A 23,109-nucleotide genomic window follows, 5' to 3' on the forward strand; every position below is an offset into this window, starting at 1 on the left:
CTGAGCCAAGACCTTCCCACCCCCCAACAAACGTACTGAAAATGTCTTTGTTTGGGTCCTCCAGCTGGGAGTCCTGGAACACATACTGGTCCAGTTCCGCTGCCCAGACAAGGAAAAGCGCAGTCAACCAACAAGATCTCACTGAAGGCCTACTGTGTGCCAGGCCCTGGGTTGGGGACCCTCTGGGCCTGGCACACAGTGGGGGCTCAAGAAATGTTTGTTGAATGAATGAATGATCAAACAAATGAATGAACCCTGATGCTTCAGGGGTTCTTAATCCAATTGAAAGAGTGAAGTATGTATCCATGAAACTTATCCACTGTTACAAAGAAGAGCAAAGCAGAGTGGTAGAGTTGCCGTGGGATTTGAGTTCAAATTCCATCTCTACTCTCCACTAGCCCTACTGGCTGCGCAATCCTGGGCTAGTTACTTAAGCACTCTGGGCCCCCATTTCCTCATCTGTGTAAGGCGAATAAATAATGCCTACTACCCATGACGAATAGGGGTTCTGCATCTAGAGCATCCACTACAGTAGCTGGTATACAGTAGGCACTCAGTAAATAGTGCTAACTATATAAAGGTGTTCATGGCTTTGAGCTCTTGGAATACAGGCATCATGACATGAGGTAAGAGAAAAAAGTGTATAGTGGGATGGGGCAATCAGGGAAGGCTTCCTGGAGGAAAGGATCCTGGAGCCAGACCTTGAAAGATGGGGCAGAGTCTGGGAGAAGGAGAATGTGGATAGCTTTCTGGGTCATAGTGACAGAGTGAGGAAAGATGTTCAGAGTATGTTTAGAAAACCCTCAGAGACAGGTGATGGCAGTAGAAGTTTCATGTTAGGGAAAGTTAGGACTTGGTTTTATAAGCAATGGGGAGCCATAGAAGGCTTCTGAGCTGAGGAATGGAATGATGGCCATAATGAAGGTGATGAAAACTAAGATGATGATAATGATGGCGTGATAATGATGATGGTGGTTGTGGGGTAGCATCTAACATCTACTGAATGCTTACTCTGTGCAAATTCCTTTTCTAAATGCTTTACACATTGTAACTTATTCAGTCTTACAACCATCCCATGACGGTGGATGTGATTTATTATCTCCCGCTTACACATTTGGAAGCTAAGTTCGTATTTCTGGATGCTGCAAAAGAATACTTTCCCAGGCCTGGGCTTCACCTCCTAGAAGCAGAGAGAACACCCATAGACTAGAGGAGCAGACTTGGGTGATGCTGCCTGTTATGGTTTGAATGTTTGTCTTCTCCAAAACTCATGTATAAGTGTAATCTCCTATGTGGTAGCATTGAGAGGTGGGGCCTTTAAGAAGTGATTGGGGCTCTTCGCTCATGAATGGGTTAATCTCTTCATGAATTAGTGGATAAAGAAGTTAATAAATTAATGGGTTGTCATGGGAGTAAGACTAGTGGTTTTATGAGAAGAGGAAGAGAGATTCTCACACTGAAACCTCTTGCCTCGTGATACCCTGCACTGCCTTGGGACTCTGCAGAGAGTCCCCATCAGCAAGAAGGCCCTCACCAGATGCCGCCCCTAACTCTGGCCTTTTCAGCCTCCAGAACCATTAAGAAATAATTGTTTTCTTTATAAATCACTCAGTATCAGTATGTTGTTCTAAGCAACAGAAAGGGGACTGTCTCATCTACTTGCTTAGGTAGCTTCCACTGCCTATGGAGATGCCCCTAAGAAAAAAACAAAAACCCAAATCCTAAGACATGCCCAAATCCTTAATGACTGCCTCCATTTGTGAAGAAATGTGACTGTCCTTTGGCCCAATCACTCCTCCTTCTCCCACATAAATTCCCAGAAAGGGAAGGAAGCAGTCAGGCTCTCAGTTCTGTAATTTCGGAAACATGAACAATTACCAGTTCCCTTCATTTTCTTCATTTGTATGAAGTTCAGTAAACTGTGCCCTGGAGAAAAATTAGCCGCATTTGCATCGAGCACAGGACTGCTGAATGATGCAGCTCCTGGGTTGCCAGGAAGAGCACCAGTAAGAACCATTTTGCAGGTTGTTCACTGCGCAAGGGTGCCCTAGTCAACAGGGAAAATGGGGGCAGGAATCCAGCTTGCACTTTGCTAGCCAAGCAGTTACTTCCTGGTAGGGACTGCATCCTCCAGGAAAGGGGCATGATTTTCTAATTCAACAGAGGCTCTGTATGTGATGGTGGTGATGTTGGTGGGAAGGGATTCTCTATCCCATTTCCCTTCCCCAGAAAACAAACCAGTAACAGCAACACCACCACCACCTCCCCAAGAGTTCTGCCCTTGTCTGAAAGCTGCACATTAGCTTCTCTGCTTAAGCCTTAGCAAACCTTCCAACCTCAGACACTTTCTTTTTTTGTAGTTAAAAATGGAGATTTTGAAATGAGAAAGATCTAGGTTAGAATTTCAGATCTGCACATTACTCTCTCTGATGCAACCTTGGTTAGGTTGTTTCACCTCTCTAAACCTCAATTTCCTCATTTGTAAAAGACAGAAACTAATAATATGCATTTCGTTTGTTGTTGTAAGGATTCCAGATGATAATGATGATAATGTATGGACAGTAATGAACATACTATGAGTATCCAGTAAATGCTAGTTATTACAAATACTAGAGTAGCTTGGCTAAGGAGGTGGGAGGAAAAGGGAAAGAGGTGTATGGTGTGGGCTTTGTAGAAAGGATGGACAGAAGAGCAAGAAACAGAAATGGGCATAGAAATGGAGGTGGAGAATATACACATGAGATTTTGTTTGCCTGGTGGTCCTTAGTGAAGGGGCCTATTTCCCCCACTGGCCTGCATCTCCCGCCTCTTCCAGTCGTTACTCTGTATCATTCTTGCCATGCTTTCCATGGGAGGTGCTTGCCGTGGCTCATCATGAATGGGTGAGATTGACGAGTGATAGCAAAGAACCCTTTCCCTTGACTTTCTTTTCTGGGCTCACGTTTCCTCACCGATACTGGCGTAAGTCTCCCTGGTCTCTTCATCCCCTTCGTAATGCAACAGCCTGCTGAACTGGTCACAGTTGATGGTGTCCGTGTCAGGTTCTGGGAGGAAAAGTCCCTTGGATGAAGCAGGAAATTTCTGGAAAGAGGGCTGGTGGGGAAGGAGGGAGAGGCAGGGTAGGGCTGGCAGATCAACCTCATCTTCAGCAAGCGGTCCACAGACGCGAGAGCTGTCCTTGGTGCTGACGGGAGCACAGGGGCAGGAACTTCCCCTGATTGCCATCTCTACAGCAAGCTGAGGGGTGGGGAATACAGGGAGAGGCCAGAGGGAAGAGGGCCCACCTGAGTGAAGCTCAGTCTCTTCTTCTCCAGCCAGGTCCATTGGGTCATGTAAGTGGTAGAGGTGCAGGGGGTCAGCATTGCTGTTGAGAAGTTCCAGGTAGCTGCTGCCTTCTAGGGGTCCCAACTCCATGGTGGCACACTGTGTGCTGCCTGGGAGGGAAGACACGCTCAGTCACCTCCCAGGGTGTTGGAAAGAGGCAGAAGATTGACACCTACAACAACTCCCAGCTGGTGAGGGCTGGGGATGCAAGGAGCGAATAAAAGTGCTCATTTAGCACTTCTTACATGCTCAGGGTGGTAGATAGAGGAAGCCACATTCCCTTCCTCCAAGGAACTTACAACCACATGAGAAGATACCAGGAGGTAGAAAAGGGAACTGGAAAGTGTGGATTCCATCAATCTCACACCAGAGAGTCAGGAGACCTGTCCCACATTTGGCACTGCCATGAATGGTAACAGCTAAGATTTATAAAGCACTTACTATATGCCAGGCATGAGCTGGCACATTTAATCCTCATATCAGCAACCATGTAAGGAAGGTACTATTGTTATCCTCACTTTGCATATGAGAAAACAGAGACTCAGAGAGGTGAAGTGATTTATGTAAGGAAACCCATGTCCAACTGGAACCAGGATTTGAACCCAGACAGTCCAGCTAAAGGCCCTGCATTTAACTGCAGTGCTCTACTGCCTTGGGTGGCCTTGAGTAAGTCTCTTTTCTGTGCCTCAGTTTCCTAACATGTAAACTGAAGGAGTCTGAGTAGATTCTAAGATTTCCTCATCATCATTTGTTGAAGGGAGTATTAAATACTTTTGATGCTATTTCATTTAATCTTTAAACAATCCCAGATGTAGATACCTCAAATATCCTGACATGATCATTACACATTCTATGCATGTAATAAATACTCACGTGCTCCCCATAAATATGTATAATATTATGTATTAATAAAACAAAAGAAAACAAAAACCCCAGATATATCTACACAAAAACATGTACGTGAAAACTCATAATAACCAAAATATGAAAACAACCCAAATATCTATCAAAAAAATAAATGGATAAACAAAATATTGCTTATTTATGCAATAAAATATTCCACCACTAAAGGGAGAAAGCATTGATACATGCTACAATGTGGATGAACCTTAAAAAATGCCAACTGAAGAAGCCAGACACAAAGGGTCACATATTGTATGATTCTCTTTGAAATGTCCAGAATTGGCAAATCCATAGAGACAGAAAGTAGAAGGGGCGGGGCATGGTGGCTCATGCCTGAAATCCCAGCACTTTGGGAGGCTGAGACAGTGAGTCCAGGTGTTCAAGACCAGCCTGGGCAACATAGCAAGATCCTATCTCTATTATTATTATTTTTAAAAAAGGAAGCATATTAGTGGTTGCCTAGGGCATGGCAGAGAGCAGTTTTAGAAGAAAACGGGGAACAACTGCTGATGAGCATGGAGTTTCTTTGGGGGGTGATGAAATGTTCTAAAATTGACTGTGAGTGTGGGAGATGGTCGCACAACTCTGAATATTTCAAAAAGACCATTGAACTGCATTTTTCTTTTTGAGACGGAGTCTCTGTTACCCAGGCTGAAGTGCAGTGGTGTGATCTTGGCTCACTGCAACCTCCGCCTCCTGGGTTCAAGCGATTCTCTTGCCTCAGCCTCCTGAGTAGCTGGGATTACAGGTGCCCACCACCATGCCCAGCTAATTTTTGTATTTTTAGTAGAAATGGGGTTTTGCCATGTTGGCCAGGCTGGTCTTGAACTCCTGACCTCAGGTGATCCTCCCATTTCAGCACTCCCAAAGTGCTGGGATTACAGATGTGAGCCACTGCACCCAGGCCCTTAATTCTATCTGCAAGGACCCTTTTTCCAAATAAAGTCACACTGACAGGTTCCAGGGATTTGATATGGACATATCTTTTGGGGGGCCCACCTTTCAACACACCACACATGGCATGCAGATGAAGGCCGGAAGGAAACAAAGGGAGCTTCCTGGAGGAGGTAAGAGGAGAGCTGGCCCTGAAGCTGGAGGACCTGAGAGAGCCGCTACTGCCCTATCCTGGGCCCAGAAGGAATGAATTGAAGGTTAAGATCATGAGAAAACACACATGCAACTTGTCACCCCATTCCAGAGACTCCTTTTCCTTTTCATTTTTGTTTTTTGTTTTGTTTTGTTTTTTTGAGACAGAGTCTCACTCTGTCACCCAGGCTGGAGTGCAGTGGTGCAATCACGGCTCACTGCAACCTCCATCTCCCAAGTTCAAGCGATTCTCCTGCCTCCACCTCCCGAGTAGCTGGGATTACAGGCGCCCGCCACCATGCCCGGCCCAGAGACTCATTTTCTCGCACTTATCCACAGCTCTCACTGCTGATCGAGGGGCTCAGCACAGACCCTGAAGGTCACAGAGCATGATCTTTCCAGTCCAACCTGGGGCACTGACAGGGGCTGCTTGTTCATGATGGCTGAGTAGGGGCTGCAGGAACACAAACATAACCGGCTTGCAGCGAGATCCCAGCCATCCGTGACTGGAGGAAGCAGAACTGAAAGATGGGGCCACCACCCTTTTCCTGAAGCAGCGCCAAGGCTGCGAGGTGGGGGGTGGGGTGGGACGCTCCACCCTCCCAGCACCTTGTTCTGGGACACGGGCACACAACTGACTGTTCTCTCAGAGCAGTGAGAGAAGACTCCCTTGCCCCCACTCCTGCCTGCTGCCCGCCTCCCATTCCACCTGTGGTCTTTATGGAGAACCTACATGGCAGCAATCTGCCTCCTCTTTGAGGGAGTGTGATCTCCTGACAAGAACTCCAGACTGACCCTAGCAACTCTGTGAATGAGTTGTGTGACTTCGGACTTTGGGCAAGTTACCCTAACTCAGTTTTCTGACAGGGCATCAGGTCTGCCAGGGACCTTTAAGCTTGATCTCTTTCCTTCACTGTACTGATGACAAGACTGAGACCCTGGGAAGGGCATGACTTCCACAAGACCCCATGGCCTGTCGGTGGCTGACCTTGCACCTGCTCTCCCCTGCCCCTCTCACAAGACTCCCAGGCTGGTGCTCTTTCCTCCCAATCAAAATGTACCCAATAAAATGATCCCCCTTGCCCTATCTAGGCCCAAGCATAGAGACACAGGCCACAGATGGGGCATGGTGGGAGGGACTGCAGGGAGGAGCCTGGAGACATTTAGCCCACCCTCACTTATTGACAATCTCTTCTTCAAGCTCTAAATGACATTGCTGTGTGATTAAGCCTGCAGTCAGAGAAATACATTGAAAAGGGAAAGAAGGCAAGTGTAGTGAGCTTCAGGATGAAATTGACCAACTCTGAGACTACCCTTACCTACCAACACACTGCAACGTGGGCAAGTTCATTTTTTAAAACCACTTGGAGCCTCAGTTTCCTCATCTGTAAAATGGGAATAATGATAATTGACAACTCATAAGAATTAAGGGAGTTAAGCCGCACGGAGCCCTTAGAAAGGGGACTGGCGATCAGTAAGCGCTGAATGAAGAGTAGCTTAAGGCAGCACAAAACTTTGGCATGGTGAGGACAATATCTGTGATGGCCATCATTATTATTAGTTCACTTACTACCTCTGTGAGAGTGACAAAGGGACCCTTTCCCTTCCATTTTCTCCTAGGTCAAACTTTGTGAAACCAGGCTTTCTGTTGTTTTGCATAAGGGGACCCACAGACTCCATAGGAAGAAGAAAGCCCTCCGCAGGCTGGGCATGGTGGCTCACATCTGTAGAAACTCCAGCACTTTGGGAGTCCGAGGCAGGAGAATCACTTGAGTCCAGGAATTTGAGACCAGCCTGGGCAACATGGCAAAACCCTATCTCTACAAATAACGTAAAAATTAGCCGGCTGTGGTGGCACGTGCCTGTAATTCCAGTTACTTGGGAGACTTAGGTGGAAGGATCGCTTGAGCCCAGGAGGTCGAGGCTGCACTCCAGCCTGGGTGATAGAGCCAGACTGTGTCAAAAAAACAAAAAAACAAAAACCACAGCATACACCACAGCCGGCAGGACAGCTTGGATGATCTGGCCACACACCCCATCACCACCACAGAGAAGTTGCCTGGGCAGAAAGTCACCAGAGGGCCTAAGATCTGTGTCACTGGCTCAACCTGGACAAGAGGAAACCCACTCCTGGAAGTCCCCAGTATGCATTTCGGCGCCCCTCTTCCTGCTTCCTTAAGACTGAAGGAAGTACTTCCTGTACCTTCAGTACTTCCTCTTGGGTGAGCAGGGATTTGCAGCTCGCAATGGACTTCTGCCTCTCTCCCAATCTGAGTTCCCACAGAGCTCTGAGGAGAAGGCAGGATAGAGTGTTATGCCCACTTCACCTTGGAGGAGGTTCACACACTGCAGTGAAATGGCTTGTTCAAGGTCACATGGTTTAGGAGCTTGAGTCTGAATCCTGGCTGTGATGTCTTAGCCAAGTCACTTGACCTCTCTGAACATCAGTTTCCCCAACATTAGATCTGGAGAATGAAGATTGCCTTGCAGCTCAACACTTTGGGAGGCTGAGGCAGGGGGATCACTTGAGGTCAGGAGATCAACACCAGCTTGGGCAACATGGTGAAATCCCATCTCTACTAAAAATACAAAAATTAGCTGGGCATGGTGGTACGCTCCTGTAATCCCAGCAACTTGGGAGGCTGAGGTAGGAGAATCGCTTGAACCTGGGAGGCAGAGGCTGCAGTGAGCCAAGATCATGCCACTGCACTCCAGCCTGGGTGACAGAATGAGACACCATCTCAAACAAACAAACAAACAAACAAACAAACAAACAAACAAAACGATTGCCCTACAGGATCATCCGAAGGCCAAGGGAACTTCTGTGTGGCATGCCAGCTACGTAAGAAGCCCACAGTCAAAGGAAGCTCATTACATTAGGGGGTGTCAAAGCTAAGACTCAGGCCCGAGACTCTAGGTTTCCCCACAACACCATAGCTGCCTCCCAGCCACACCAAGATCTACTTGGATCTTGGTCTGGGACCTCCCTCTATCCCCAGAGCCAAGTTTCCTATGCCTACAGATGCTTAGGAGGTGCTTCAAAGGCCCCTTCACTGCACTCTTTCTCCAACCCGCAATACCAGAGGAGGGCAGAGGAAAAAGATGGCCCTGATCATCCTATAGCAAGAGAGAGAGAGGGCTCTCTCTCCTACTCCCCAGCCCATGGAGGGCAGGGACTGCATCCCTCTAGCTTACCTCCTCCCAGCTCTCAGCATGTTTCTGCACACGGCAGGCTCTCTCCATCCCCGGCAAGGTTACTGAACTAGAATTCACAGTGCCCAGCAAGTGCCGGGCAGCAAATGATGTGACTTACAGACATTACCCCATTTGGTCTAACTTACACATCAGCTATTTGTATTCCTATTTTTTTCAGACGAAGAGACAGGCTCAGAGAGATGAGTGAGCTGAGATTTGAACCGAACTACCCGTCTCCAAAGCCTCAGCCCACTTGATAGCCTTTTTGAATTGCTCTTGGTCCCCTCCGCCACCCGGGGGAGGTGCCCTCACTCAGGGAGGGAACGTGTAGTGGCAAGACAATTTCTCCTTTTGAGCAGCCATCTGGGGGCAGGGCAGAGGTGCGGTCTGTGTCTTTTTGGTAAACGAGAAGTATTTTTAGAAGATCCTCTTTGAAACTGTGTTTCCTCTGGGGCCACCACCTTCCACGTCTAACTTGAGAAAATGTTCCTCATCTTTTGGCCACTGAAAGTCCTCTTTGGGTTCGTTTTCATCCCCACTTCACACTGCATGCAGGACTTGAAAGACTAAGTATTAATACTAAACAGGTATCTGACATGACAATTCATTTCTCTCTCCCCCGAGGAAAATCAGAGTTGCCAGAGTGTTCTAACTCGGACCGAAGCGACCTGAAATCAGTAGATGCAGCTCCTCTGTGTGCCGCATGATATTCCATCGTGGCTGGTGGGAAATGATGGGGAGCTCTGATGGTGAGCTTTGGGGTGAAATTTGCCGACTTTGAGCCTACCCCTACCAAACAACACACTACAATCTGAGCAAGTTCTTTTTTTTTTTTTTTTTGAGACAGAGTCTCGCTCTGTCACCGAGGCTGGAGTACAATGGTGCAATCTCAGCTCACTGCAAACTCCACCTCCCATGTTCAAGCAATTCTCCTGCCTCAGCCTCCCAAGTAGCTGGGATTACAGGTGCCCACCACTGCACCCGGCTAATTTTTGTATTTTTATAGAGATGGGATTCTGCCATGTTGTCCAGGCTGATCTTGAACTCCTGACCTCAGGTGATCCCCCACCTTGGCCTCTCAAAGTACTGGGATTACCGGCGTGAGCCACCGCGCCCGGCCACAAGTTCATTTCTTAAACCACTTGGAGCCTCAGTTTCCTCATCTGTAAAATGGGAATAATGACAATTGGCAACTCATAAGGATTAGGGGAGTTAAGTCGAATGGAGCCCTTAGAAAAGGGACTGGTGATCAGTAAGTGCTGAACAACGAGTAGCTTACAGCAGCACAAAACTTCTACATGGTGAGGACAAAATGTGTGGTGGCCATCATTATTATTAGTTGCCTCTTACGTCTGTGAGAGTGACAAGGGAAGAGTTCTTCATGTCTGGGGCCATGCTGGATACCTTGCATTTACTATTCTCTTTCAACTGCTAATGGCAACTCTGGGAGATTGGTATGATTATACCCATTTTACAGATGCAGCCACTGAGATCACATCCAGTTCATTAAATGCTTTCTTCCCAGAAGAGGGGAGTCTATCTTTGAGGGTGTAAGGAGTCACTGCAAGGGAGAAGGAGGCTCTTTTGCTACCCCTAAAAGCCTCCAGGACTGCTCTGAACTATGATTAAAGATCATGAGAAGGAGGCCAGCGGGTAGAAGCTCATGCCTGTAATCCCAGGACTTTGGGAGGCCGAGGTGGGCAGATTACTTGAGGTCAGGAGCTCAAGACCAGCCTGCCAATATGGTGAAACCTCATCTCTACAAAAATACAAAAATTAGCCGGGCATGGTGGTGGGTGACTGTAATCCCAGCTACTCAGGAGGCTGAGGCAGGAAAATTGCTTGAACCTGGGAGGCGGAGGATGCAGTGAGCCAAGATCACGCCACTGCACTCCAATCTGGGTGACAGAGCGAGACTCTGTCTCAAAAAAAAAAAAAAAAAAAGAGAAGGCATATTTCCCTAGCCTTGACCATGAACTTCTCCGCCTGAGGAGTAATTGGAAGACCTCTGAACTGTATGCCTGGAGACACAGTTTGAGTTTCTGCCCTGCCTTTGATCCTGAGTACATTTAACCTTAGCCCTCTGATCTTCCGTTTCAGTGAGTGTGGGAGCCCCTTCAGTTGGGTCGTTTTGAGATTCTGATTCCTCGTTGCCTGGCAGTTTTCTCCTTTGCCTTTCCCCCGACCATACCATCCTGTTCTCCAACCTCATGACAAGCTGCTTCTGGGGGCCAGATGGTGGTGGGAAGCCAGGAGCCTAGGAATGCCTATCTACCATGACCAGACCCCAAACAGCTTCTTTGCAGGGGTAATAGTTCAAATGAGTTCCCCTTTTCCTCGTGCACCCTGTAGTCCTCCAGATAAACTCTAAGAAACATGTCTCACTTTTCCCCCGTAAAGCTGTAAAACAATGATTTGCTGAGCACCCCATAAGAAAGTCACCGAGCTCAGTTCCTTAGGGGCGTCAAAGAAGTTTACCATACAGTCCCTGCCAAGAGGCTTGCAACGTAGACCCAGATGACATTTTAGGGGAGAGATACTATACTATAATACTGTCACCTTTCCATCTGATCTGGCACAAGAGCTGGGAAGGCGCACCCAACACCCCAGATGCTGCAACCTCAGTGCTTCCAGATCCTTCTCTGTGTGGAACTGGCCTGTTTGGGTACCCAGGGCCAGTCCCCTCCAAGACCCTCTGTAGAAGAGGACCTCCCTGTGCACCTCAATTCCACTGCAGAACAGGACAGAATTGAATCCTGCCTCCCCCTGCCCAATCACCCCTCCCTCCCAAGCTATCATCTTTCCAGCAGGTCAGATCTAGAGGGGACCTGCCAGGAGGCTTCAAGCCAAGGGTGGTGGCTCACACCTGTAATCCCAGCACTTTGGGAGGCTAAGGCAGGCGGATCACCTGAGGTCAGGAGTTCGAGACCAGCCTGGCCAACACAGTGAAACCCTATCTCTACTAAAAATACCAAAATCAGCTGGTGTGGTGACATGTGCCTGTAATCCCAGCTACATGGGAGGTTGAAGCAGGAGAATCACTTGAACCTGGGAGGTGGAGGTTGCAGTGAGTCAAGATCAAGTGTAGCCTGGGTGACAGAGTGAGACTCCATCTCAATAGAAACTGGATGAGCTCTATAAGAGCTCCAGATCTTCCACATGAGCAAAGTGACACATACACACCTTAAAAAGCAACACATGGCTGGGATTGCAGGTGTGTGCCACCATGCCAAGCTAATTTTTGTTTTTAGTAGAGACGAGGTTTTGCCATGTTGGCCAGGGTGGTCTTGAACTCCTGACCTCAGGTGATCCATCTGCCTTGGCCTCCCAAACTTCTGGGATTACAAGTATGAGCCACGGCACCCAGTGGAAAACATGTTTTCTTAGAGCACACGCAAACAGAAGAATACACCTGAAATGCATTAGAATGGGTACCCAGAACGGGAAGTAGGGACACTAATGAAGAGCAATCCCTCAGGTGAACCAAAGATCATAGTGTACTATGAACTGGGGTAAGCTATGCAGTTAATCCAAGGTTTAAAGGCCCAAGAGTTGAAAAGAAAAGAAACAGGAGGGTTCATGGAGTGGCGTCGGTACCTCTGTGACTCACCAACCACAGGGCCTGCACAGAGCCTGGAACCTAAAAATGCTCACAAAGAAAAAAACCTCTGCTCTTGCCACCCTATAGGCTGTCTGGGGATGGCTTGACTTGTGCCCAAGAGCCCACAGTCCTGGGGGAGAGATAAGAACACGCTGGACATGAGCAGGATGGGGGAGGAGATGGATGTAGAGGTGGAAGCCCCTCGCTCTCCAGCCTGCTGTTGGCCAACCAAGTGTAGGTATCCCAGGAAAATGAGACAGAGAGAGGACTTAGAGAAACGACTGGTCTCACTCAAGACTTTCACTTCTGGGAGTGGCACGAGGAGGTCATAGGAGACGGAGAGGAAACTGAGGCATGTAGCAACACTCCGGGGCTTATGGGCCTGGAAAAGATGCAGGATCTGATCATTTGTCCTCAAGGCAGGGAGACTGGAAGACATGTGTGCATGTGTGTACATGCGTGTGTGGGCATGTATATGTGTGTAATGGGGGCAGGAGGTCAGATGAGCTTCATGTCAGGAGAGGTCTGGAAATACTGCTATTGGTTGGGTCTGAATCCCCTCTCTGACCTGCAGGCTTCTCACATGTGCTACAGGGGCTTGGCTTCAAAATCAAAAGTTGAATCTGGTCAGTAGGCCTACTTGTTTTGGTTCCTAAGCCAATATGTGTGTGTGTGTGAATTACCACCACACACAATTGTTACCAGAGACCCCACTACTCCCTATTGTCCTTTGCCTGGACACATTTCACATCATTATGTCCCCTTTGGCACTTGGATTCGTTACCCTTGGAGGGGTTTGGAGGCCCTCGCGGGTCCCTTCTAGCTCTGACCTGCTGCAAAGATGATGGCTTGGGAGGGATGGGTGATTGGGGCAGCAAGAAGCAGGATTCAATTCTGTCCTGTTCTGCAATGGAATTGTGGTGCACAGGAGGGTCTTGTTCTACAGAGGGTTTTGGAGGGGGCTGGCCCTGGGTTCCCAAACAGGCCAGTTCCACACAGAGAAGGAGCAGAAAGCACTGAGGTTGCAGCATCTGGGGTGTTGGGTGCACCTTCCCAGCTCTTGTGCCAGCTCAGATGGAAAGGTGATTAAGAGGTAAGCTGTCTGAGCTCACGCCTGTAATCCCACCACTTTGAGACGCAGAGGCGGGAGAATGACTTGAGACCAGGAGTTTGATACCAGCCTGGGCAACATGATGAAACCCCATCTATTCAGAAATGAAAGAAAAATGAGCTGAATGTGGTAGAATGCCCTTGTAGTCTTGGCTACTTGGGAGGCTGAGGCAGGAAGATGGCTTGAGCTCAGGAGCTTGAAGCTGCAGTGAGCAATGATTGTACCACTGTACTCCAGCCTGAGCAACAGAGTGAGACCCTGTCTCATAAATGAATGAATAAATGGATGGATGAATGAATGAATGGTAAGCTCTCTGGGAATTGCAGGATGCAAAGAGCGGCTCCCCACTAACACTGACACTTGCCTGCTGCTCCTCTTTGTCGTCCGGATTCCAGTGCCCTTGAATGGATTTCTATTGCAGCTCCCTGCCCTTTGGGTTTGAACCAACCAGCCTGTGGCAGGACAAAGTAACTTCAGAGCAGGAAAGTTGGAAATAAAAGCAAAATTGGCTCCAGTCCCTGGTCAAAGGGCTTCTCAGCAGTTGGAAGCAGTTTAAAGAAAGAAGGACTGGCTCCGCCATGGAAACAGCTATGTTTACATTAGCCTGGTGGGATGGAAGTGACTCAGAGAGTCATGTGACCTGAGATCTGGGGACTGCTCTGCTTCTGAGAGGCTGTGTGACCCTGGGCAAGCCCGTTCCCCTCTCTGGTCCCCAGGGCCCTCATCTGTTAAATAAGAGGATCACACCAGAGCAGTGTTTTTCAGATGAAATTTCACATGGATCCTAAATTCCTGAGCAGATGAAGATAGAGCACTGTGGTTAAACAGGATTGCCAGAGGCCCCACTACTCCCTATTGCCTTCTGCCTGGACACATTCACATCATTATGGCCTTTTTGTTTCTTGCATTTGACACCCGTGACTTAGAGGCCCTTTTCAGGTCCCTTTTAGCTCTGGAAAATGATGGCTTGGAAGGGATGGGTGACTGGGGCAAGGAGAAGCAGGGCTCAGTTCTGTCCTTGAAATCTCTCTTGCCTAAGCTACACAGCGTACAGTTTAAAAACACAGTTCAGGCTGGGCGTGATGGCTCATGCCTGTAATCCTAGGACTTTGGGAGGCCGAGGTGGGTGGATCAGATTACTTGAGCCCAGGATTTTGAAAGCAACAGGGACATCATGGCAAAACTCCATCTCTACAAAAAATACAAAAATTAGCTGGGCGTGGCGGTGTGCGACTGTAGTCCCAGCTACTCAGGAGGCTGAGGTGGGGGAATCCCTTGAGCCTGGGGAGGTCAAGGCTGCAGTGAGCTGTGATTGTGCCACTTCACTCCAGCCTGCGTGAAAGAGTGAGACCCTGTCTCAAAAATAAATAAATACATGAAAATAATTTTAAACAGTAAACACACAACTCCACCAAGTGAAAGAAGCCAATCTGAAGAGGCTACACACGGTATAACTCCAGCTATTTGTCTGAAAAAGGCAAAATGGACAGGGCAGGGTAGCTTATGCCTGTAATCCCAGCACTTTGGGAGGCTGAGGCGGGCAGATCACCTGAGGTTGGGAGTTTGAGACCAGCCTGACAAACATGGAGAAATACCGTCTCTACTAAAAATACAAAATTATCTAGGCGTAGTGGTGCATGCCTGTGATCGCAGCTACTTGGTAGGTGAGGCAGGAGAATCACATGAACCCGGGAGGTAGAGGTTGCGGTGAGCCAAGATCATGCCATTGCACTCCAGCCTGGGCAACAAGAGCAAAACTCCATCCCCCGCTCCAAAAAAAAAAAAGGCAAAATGATGGAGATAAAAAGGTCAGGGTTTGCCCAGGGTTATGGGGTGGAGAGAGAGAGGGATGAATAGACAGAGCATGGGATTTTTAGGGCAGTGAAATGCATCTATGTGATACTATAATGTCATATACATGACATCATACATCTGTCCAAACCCATAGAATCTACAACACCAAGAGTGAACCCTCATGTAAACAAACCATGGACCGTGGGTGAGAATGATGCATCAATGTAGGTGCACTGGTTATAACAAATGTATTCGTCTGGTGCAGAATGCCGATCACGGGAGAGGCTATGCCTATTGGGGGGCGGGCAGGGGGTGGATGAGGGGTGTGAAGGTCTAGCTTCCTTGTTGTCCCAGCCTGAGTGCTCCCTATGAGATTGGCTGAGACTCTGTTGTGACTGCATTGCGCCCCAACTCCTGCTGCTTCCCAACCCTGCTTTCTTCCCTTTTTCTTCTGGTGTTCCCTCCTGTGAACGTCCCCAATAAACCTCCTATATGCAAATCTCCATCTCCTACCTGGCTTCCCAGGGAATCTGACCTGGGACAACTTACTTCTGTTTTTCCTCCAAGAGGGGCCTGGAAATGCTATAGAACCCCACAAAAGATACCACAGATGCCCCCTCTGAAAGTTCAGGCAAGCCACCTATCTTCTCTGGGTCCTGATTGAGGACATCAACCTCATAGCAACTTGGAAAATCTTTTTTTTCTTTTTGAGATAGAGTCTCACTCTGTCACCTAGGCTGGAGTGCAATGGCGTGGTCTCAGCTCACTGCCACCTCCGCCTCCTGGATTCAAGCGATTCTCCCACCTCAGCCTCCTGAGTAGCTGGGACTACAGGCGCTAACCACCATACCTGGCTAATTTTTGAATTTTTAGTAGAGACCGGGTTTCACTGTGTTGATTAGGCTGGTCTCGAACTCCTGACCTTGTGATCTGCCTGCCTCGGCCTCCCAAAGTGCAGGCGTGAGCCACTGAGCCCAGCTGGAAAATCTTAAAACTCAAATGACACATCATCTCCACCTTGTGCGTTTGCCAGAAAATGGTAAAGTTATTGCGAGTGAGGGGCCTGGTGGTCCCAGGATGAGAAGGAAAAGGAGCTGTATGAGCTGCAGCCAGGAGACCTTCAGTCCCTGTCCAGAATGCAGGGTTGGGATAAGAGTCCCCTTCCCTGCTTGCCTGATCTGTCCCAGCTTCAGGTGGCCTTCCCTCTGCATGCCACAACACTCCTAGCCGTAGTCAATGACCTGGAAATGAGTCCAACAAGTTTTTCCTGGAAGGGAACCTGACCCTGGTGCTGGGGTAGTGGGTGGCGTCATGAGGATCCTGTGACTGCAGTTAGCAAAGGCAGGCCCCACACTCCAGTCCTGATTCGTCTGGCTCTACTTAACATGCCCCTCACCCCCACCCCACACTCTGTTGGGTGCTGGAGACCCCAAAATGAACCATGAGCCAGTCCTGCTTGCTGGGATCTCACAATGGAGTCCAGCCGTTGGCAGGCTTTGCTGTGAATGAGAATTACTTGGGAAGGGTGCTAAACGCACAGCGTCCTGGGCCTCACCCCCAGTGGCTCTATTCAGGGAGTCTGCGGCTGGGCCCAGGAATCTGTATTTCTTTTTTTACTTTGAGATGGAGTTTTGCTCTTGTTGCCCAGGTTGGAGTGCAATGGCATGATCTTGGCTCACTGCATTCTCCACTTCTGGGGTTCAAGTGATTCTCCTGCCACAGCCTCCCAAGTAACTGATATTACAGGCATGCGCCACCACACCCAGCTAATTTTGTATTTTTAGTAGAGATGGGGTTTCACCGCGTGTCACCCAGTCTGGTCTTGAACGCCTGAACTCAGGTGATCTGCCTGCCTTGGCCTCCCAAAGTGCTGTGATTACAGCCGTGAGCCACCATGCCTGGTTTGGAATCTGTATTTTCAAAAATTTATTTTTATTTATTTATGCATTTTTTTTTAAGAGAGAAGATCTTGCTCTGTTGCCCAGGCTGGAGTGCAGTGATATGATCATAGCTCACTGTGACCTCAAACTCCCAGGCTACAGGGATCCTTCCACCTTAGCCTCCCAAGTGGGACTACAGGCATGCACCACCATGCACGGCTAAATTTTTCATTTCTAATTTTGTAGAGATGGGGGTCTCACTATGTTGCTCAGGCTGGTCTCGAACTCCTGGTCTCAAGCCATCATCCTGCCTTGACCTCCCAAGGTGCTGGGATTACAGGCATGAGCCACTGCACTGGGCCTCTTTCTTAATCCTTCTGTCTTTCCTTCCAAGTCTCTCAGCTGCCCTCTGCTGCCATGCCCTTGATCTAGTAGTCACCAGCCCCTCATCCTAGATTTTACAGTAGCTTCCAGGTCTTTCCTCTAATCCCGTTTCCCAAACTGCAGGCATTCGTATTCCATCATTACATTTCTTTGGGTCATATTGACATACCCCCTGTTCCACAATTTACCTTAGTATTTTCCTTAAATTAACTTTTTAAAGAAACTTAAACAGACCTATTTAAAAAGAAAGCTTTCTAGAGTTGAAAACAGGGAGTCAGACAGATATTTGTCCACCCATGTACCTAGCAGCATTATTCACGATAGTCAAGACGTAGAAACAACCCAGGTGTCTATCAACAGATGGATGGAGGAACAGAAAATGGGCTAACCATGTATTAGAATACTATTCTGCCATAAAAAGGAATTACACATGCCACGACATGGATGAACCTTTGAAAACATTATGCTAAGTGAAAGAAGCCAGGTACAAAGAGACAAATATTGTATAATTCTATTTATAGGAGATATCTAGAGTAGCCTAAAACTTAGAGACAGGAAGTAGGAGTTACCAGGCTGGGTGAAAGGGGCAGTGGGGATTTATTGCTTAATGGGTAGAGTTTCAGTTTGGGATGATGAAAAAGTTCCGGAAATGGATGATAGTGGGGGTTGCACAACAGTTTGAAATATTTAACGCCACTGAATTGTACGTTTGAAAGTGGCTAAAATGGTAAATTTTACCACGATTTTACAAAAATAAAACATTTCTCCATTTATAAATGGAAAAGCAAAACCACACCAGTAGCATCACATGCTGTTGAAAAAGAAACGATGTTACTGAAATAATGTCCGCTTCTCTACCCCCTTGTTAAAAAGAAATCTTCCAAGCATTAGGGTGTTGTGGAAGATCAGAGAAAATCAGAGACTTTGTCCTTGATGTAAGAAGGATTGAAGGAATCTGTAAAGTATCTGTGTCCTTCCTATGAGAATTGGTGGGAACTAATGCCTCTTTCCAAACTGTCTTTTAACTATGTGTGTCCTGGTCCTTGGAAACTTCCCATCTGCCTCTGCTTTCCGCTCCTATTTTTTTTTTTTTTCTGAGACATTGTTTTGCTCTGTCACCCAGGCTGGAGTGCAGTGGTGCAATCTTAGCTCACTGCAACCTCTGCCTCTTGGGTTTAAGCTATTCTCATGCCGCAGCCTCTCAAGTAGTTGAGGTTACAAGCGTGCACCACCATGCCTGGCTATTTTTTTTTTATTTTAATTTTTGTATTTTAGCAGAGATGGGGTTTCTCCATGTTGCCCAGGCTGGTCTTGAACTCCTGGCCTCAAGCAATCCACCTACCTCAGCCTCCCAAAGTGCTGGGATTACAGGTATGAGCTACCGCACCCAGCCCCTCTCTGATCTTTCTAAACAATCCCTTTAGGATCTGTAATAATTATTCCCGATGCATGAGTATTCTTTGGTGGTTTTCCAAAGTGCTTTTTCTGTGCACATCAGACGTCGTCAAGCAAGCTCTCATGTTTATCTATTTTATAGATGACCCTCAGAGAGGGGAAGTCATTTGTCAGGGTGACTTAAGGCAAATCCGAGGCTAAGTCCAGAAGCTTCCCACCTCCCTCCAGCCACTTCCCTGATTGCCTCATACTGACGCAGAGTGTCCTTGGATTAATTTTCTGACTTTCCTCTTCTCAAGGTATCTGAGGCTGGGGTCTCAAGACATGAAACCAACCCCCAGCCATCAGACAGACTGGCTATCAACAGGTTTCTCTCTGACCACCTGGGAGGTTTGTGGAGGTTCACATCTGCTTGCTGCACTGGACTGGGTTCTCAGTAGACTAGGGTTTAAATCTTGCCTCTGCAAACTGTTTGCTATGTGACCTTAAGCAAAACAAAACAAAACACCTCCTGGGACTCCATTTCCACTGGAGGTTTTGTAACAGGGAGAAAGTAAAGGGATGACACCACATTGGCCAGGCGAGGTGGCTCATGCCTTTAATTCCAGCACTTTGGGAGGCCGAGGTGGGTGGATCACAGGGTCAGGAGTTTGAGACCACCCTGGCCAACATGGTGAAACCCTGTCTCTATTAAAAATACAAAAATTAGCTGGGCAGGGTGGCACGTGCCTGTAGTCCCAGCTACTCAGGAGGCTGAGGCAGGAGAATCGCTTGAACCCAGGAGGTGAAGGCTGTAGCGAGCCTGGATCACGCCACTGCACTCCAGCCTGCGCAAAAAAGCGAGACTCCGCCTTAAAAAAAAAAAGAGAGAGAGAGAGAAGGAGAGAGATTAGATCGAATCAGTGCCTCCCAGTGTCTCAGTGCCTTGAGGGACTTTTGCACCACAAACAAACATTGGTGTCACCTGGTTTAACCTACAGGGTCTCAGCCTCACCCCAGGCCTAGCCAAGGGCACCTGGGGGTGAGCCTGGGAACCTGCATCCTAAACAGGTTGATCATCCCAGGTGACGCTCCCAAGTGGGGAGCCTGGGATACACTATCAATCATCTCTGAAGACGTTCTGAGATTCTTGGACACCAGGTCCTGATTTAAGGCAGCCGGGGGTTTGCAAGGTGATGATTTGTTGGAGTCAAGTTCCTTTGGTTCCTCTTCCTCCAAGAGGAAGAAGCACCAGTTTCCTTAATCTCACTCAGGAGTATTTATTTATTTTTGCTTTGGAGTGGGGAGCAGAGACTGAAGACTTCCTGGCAAAGTTAAAAACTCCTGGCTGCGATTGGGGAGGGAGCCATGCCTTGGACTTCTGGGTGTTTGCCACCTCTCCTGTGCCATGTAGGGTGGAAAGAGGGGCTGTGGGACTCAGGAGGACCGCAGGTTTTAAGAGTTCCAGACAAAGCTAAGCATGGTGGCTCGGATTCCTGCTTTCCTGGACCCCAGGGAGACCCAACCTCCCACTCCCACCCCCGCAATCGCCTGCTGGCTTTCCGGGGCCCTTTAGCGTCTCTCCTTAGAGGGTGTGACTCAGGACCCCAAAATGAGATAGAGAAGTGAGAGATAAAGAGATCGGTTCATTCCGGGGTATCCCTCTCACCCCCAACAACACACACTTTCGCCAAGATGGTCAAAGAGAGTTGAGGACTTCTCCCATCCTCTGGCTATAAAAGTTTAGCTCCCTACTGCCTCCCTGCGCAGGAGCCCCCACCTGGAGAGCCAGATACCCAGATTCCAGAGTTACAGCAGGAATATGACCTGACCCAACAGGGAATCTGAGACTCAGAGAAGGGCGACCCTGGTCCAAGTTCCCGCGTACTGTAAGGGCACGTGTTCCCCTCCGTGCGCAGGTGCGCACCTCTGCAGGACCCGGGATGCTCGGAGTCCGCCAAGGGTGGCCAGGGATGTGTGTCTGCTCTGCGGTCCCCATCTGCATCCCAGCCTCTCCGCATTTCCCGCCACCCGCCCGACCGCGGCTCTGGAACTCTGAGCACAGCAAGCCAAGCTGCGGGTTACGGGCTCCCGGTTCCCGCGTGGAGTAGTTCCAGGGTTGCTGGAAACCAGGTGTTTCCCGAGCCTACTTTCTGCATATTCCAACCCTGCCTCCTCCCAGCCTTGCTGTGTGACCTTGAGCAAGTAGCTGACAACCCGGCGTTAGGGGCTGCCGAGGAGTCTTTGTTCACCTACCGCCTTTCCCCGGGATCCAGCGCGCGCTGCTGGTGGCCTCTCCCTCCCCTCAGTTGCTCCGGCGCCGCGGCGAGTCTGGGGCTGTTCGTCCCCTGGTCATCCTACCTTCCCGCCTCCCCGCAGTTCTTTTTCTCTTTCACTTTCTCTCTGCAGCACTGGGCTCGGGCCAGGCTGGGGAGCAAGCAGGCACCTACTGTGGCCACCAAGCGCTTTATCAGAAGTGGCACCCAAACTGCCTGGACCCTCCAAGAGGTCCCCGCCTCCAACAGGCTCCTCACAGTGGCCAGCCCCACTTCGGGGAGAGCCCCAGGCCCGGAGCCAGGAGCCAGGAGCTAGGGTGCCACTTGGGGAAGTGATCTGCAAATCTTGACCTGCAGGTAACTCCTCCCCTCACCCTGGGTGGCTCTCTGTTTCTCTCCAAGTCAGCCCTACCGTGAAAAGTAGCAAACCACATCCCAGGGCACATAACTCTTGAGATGAGCTAGCTGAGCCATTCACTCCTCTTATACTGGCCCTAGGGAGGAAAAGAAAAATCCCTCAGGGACCTTCCATGGATGAAAAACCTCTGTTCCAATGACCACACCCCCAGCAGAAAGAGCCCTGCCTTCCTTTTTAAAGGATTGCTGCTGGGTCCTCCAGGGATGAGATCTTGAGGTGGTCTCTTTCCCTTTTCAAGCCTGAATTTCCTCATCTAGAATTGAGGGAGTGGGGCAAAGCCACCTCTGACTTCTCCCCCTCAAACACTCCCCCCAGCAACTTACGGCTGCACCCAACGACACCGGCAGACTTGTCATCAGTCTCTGGGTTCAGAGCAAACCGTGCATTTCAGGGGAGTCTGAGAAAAGGGGTATCACCCCTTTAACGATCCGACAACAGCAATGCCAATAATACTGAGCTCCTATGATGATATTCAGTTCCTACAAAATACTCGGCACTGCGCTAGGTCCCTCCTCATTACCCTGTCATACAGACTTTCCCACGGGTTCATTTTACAGTCCAGGAAACGTGAGATTCAGAGAAAGTAAGCAACTTCTGTGGGGGCACGCCCTTCCCAGCCAGCAGTGCAGCTGCCATGCTGCCTTCAGAGCCGGTGCCAGGCGTCTGCGCTGTGCTGTGCTCTTCCCACCATCTGTCCCCCTGTCTCCTGTCCCTATTCAAACAACACCATTTGGAAACTTGGGGGAGGGCAGCATCCACCAGCTCTGGCCAGCTGCCGAGGACTCAACAGCTTCACTTCGAGGCTGACTCTAGTTTTTCTTTGCCTGCTTCTCTGGGGATGGGGATAGGGTAGGGCCTAGCAGAGGTCCCGTCCCGCAGAGGCACCCCTCAGTATTGACCTGAAGACAGACAGGGAGGCGAGAGGACCTTGCTGTTGGCGAAGCCAGGCCAGCATGCTGAGAGTTAACGCTATACTACCTGAAAGTTGGACTTCTATGCTCCTTCAGTGTTGATACAGGGTTGACACTCCAGGCACCTGGCTGACCTGAAGGTTCCCTCCGGTGGAAGGAAATAGACAACTTCACATCTTCCAACTGCCCGCCCCAGCAGAACACAGAATCCTCTTCCCACCCTCACCCCTGCCCCCAATTCAGAGTGGTTTCTCTGTTTATCTGGAACAGCAGGACCAGCTGAGACCACACTCTAAATTAAGATGCTTTCCCAGCCCTTTTACCTTGGGGCTCTGACAGGTAGGACCCAGCAGGGCGTGGAGCCAGGCAACGCATGGTGTAGGAATCCCAGCCAGGCAGCAGCTTCTGGAGTCTGGCAGCCCCTCCTCGTGCCCTCAGCTGCCCCAAGGATGCCTTCAGATGCCCAGCTCAGAAGCACACAACCTCATCACTAGCCTACCTTCTTAAACCAGTCACCAGTCGGGAGCCCACCAAGCTAAGGCAACATGCAAAGAAACAAGCAAGGGACCGGCAGAAAACTCTCCCTGCAAGCTGGCCCCAATCGGTCTTGTTTCTGAACACCCTCTAATTTTCCCGCACTCCCTTAAGCCCTCCCCACGCCTCTGACATTAATTTCAGTTCCTTATTGTGGATCAAATTTGGTGAGCACAGAAAGTCTGTTGGGGGAAACTTCAACACTCACCTTCACAAATGATGATCACAACAGAACCACACCAGTGCCAGCTGCCAATGTCTGCCATCCTCTGCAGGATGGGGCCGGTGTCACAGACCCCCAAATGCTTCAAGACAAGC

At 49.2% G+C, this 23,109-nt stretch overlaps 1 protein-coding gene across 16 annotated transcripts in view; it reads right to left on the reverse strand.

Annotated features, from left to right (window-relative positions):
- CIITA (class II major histocompatibility complex transactivator) overlaps positions 1 to 23,109 on the reverse strand; it is a 66,244-nt gene that overhangs the window by 32,456 nt on the left and 10,679 nt on the right. For 3 of the 16 annotated variants that reach the window (XM_012453181.2, XM_012453180.2, XM_012453182.2), the window contains exons 2-3: positions 2,952 to 3,434; positions 37 to 99 (exon numbers count right to left, since the gene is read on the reverse strand). In XM_012453181.2, coding sequence (XP_012308604.2) covers positions 37 to 99; positions 2,952 to 3,434 — 546 coding nt within the window. The other 13 variants (XM_012453192.2, XM_012453190.2, XM_012453187.2 and 10 more) reach the window with 11 other exon arrangements.

This window comes from Aotus nancymaae, unplaced genomic scaffold (genome assembly GCF_030222135.1).
Source record: "Aotus nancymaae isolate 86718 unplaced genomic scaffold, 86718_ANA_hifiasm-v0.15.2.pri h1tg000049l, whole genome shotgun sequence".
Classification (NCBI taxonomy): domain Eukaryota; kingdom Metazoa; phylum Chordata; class Mammalia; order Primates; family Aotidae; genus Aotus; species Aotus nancymaae.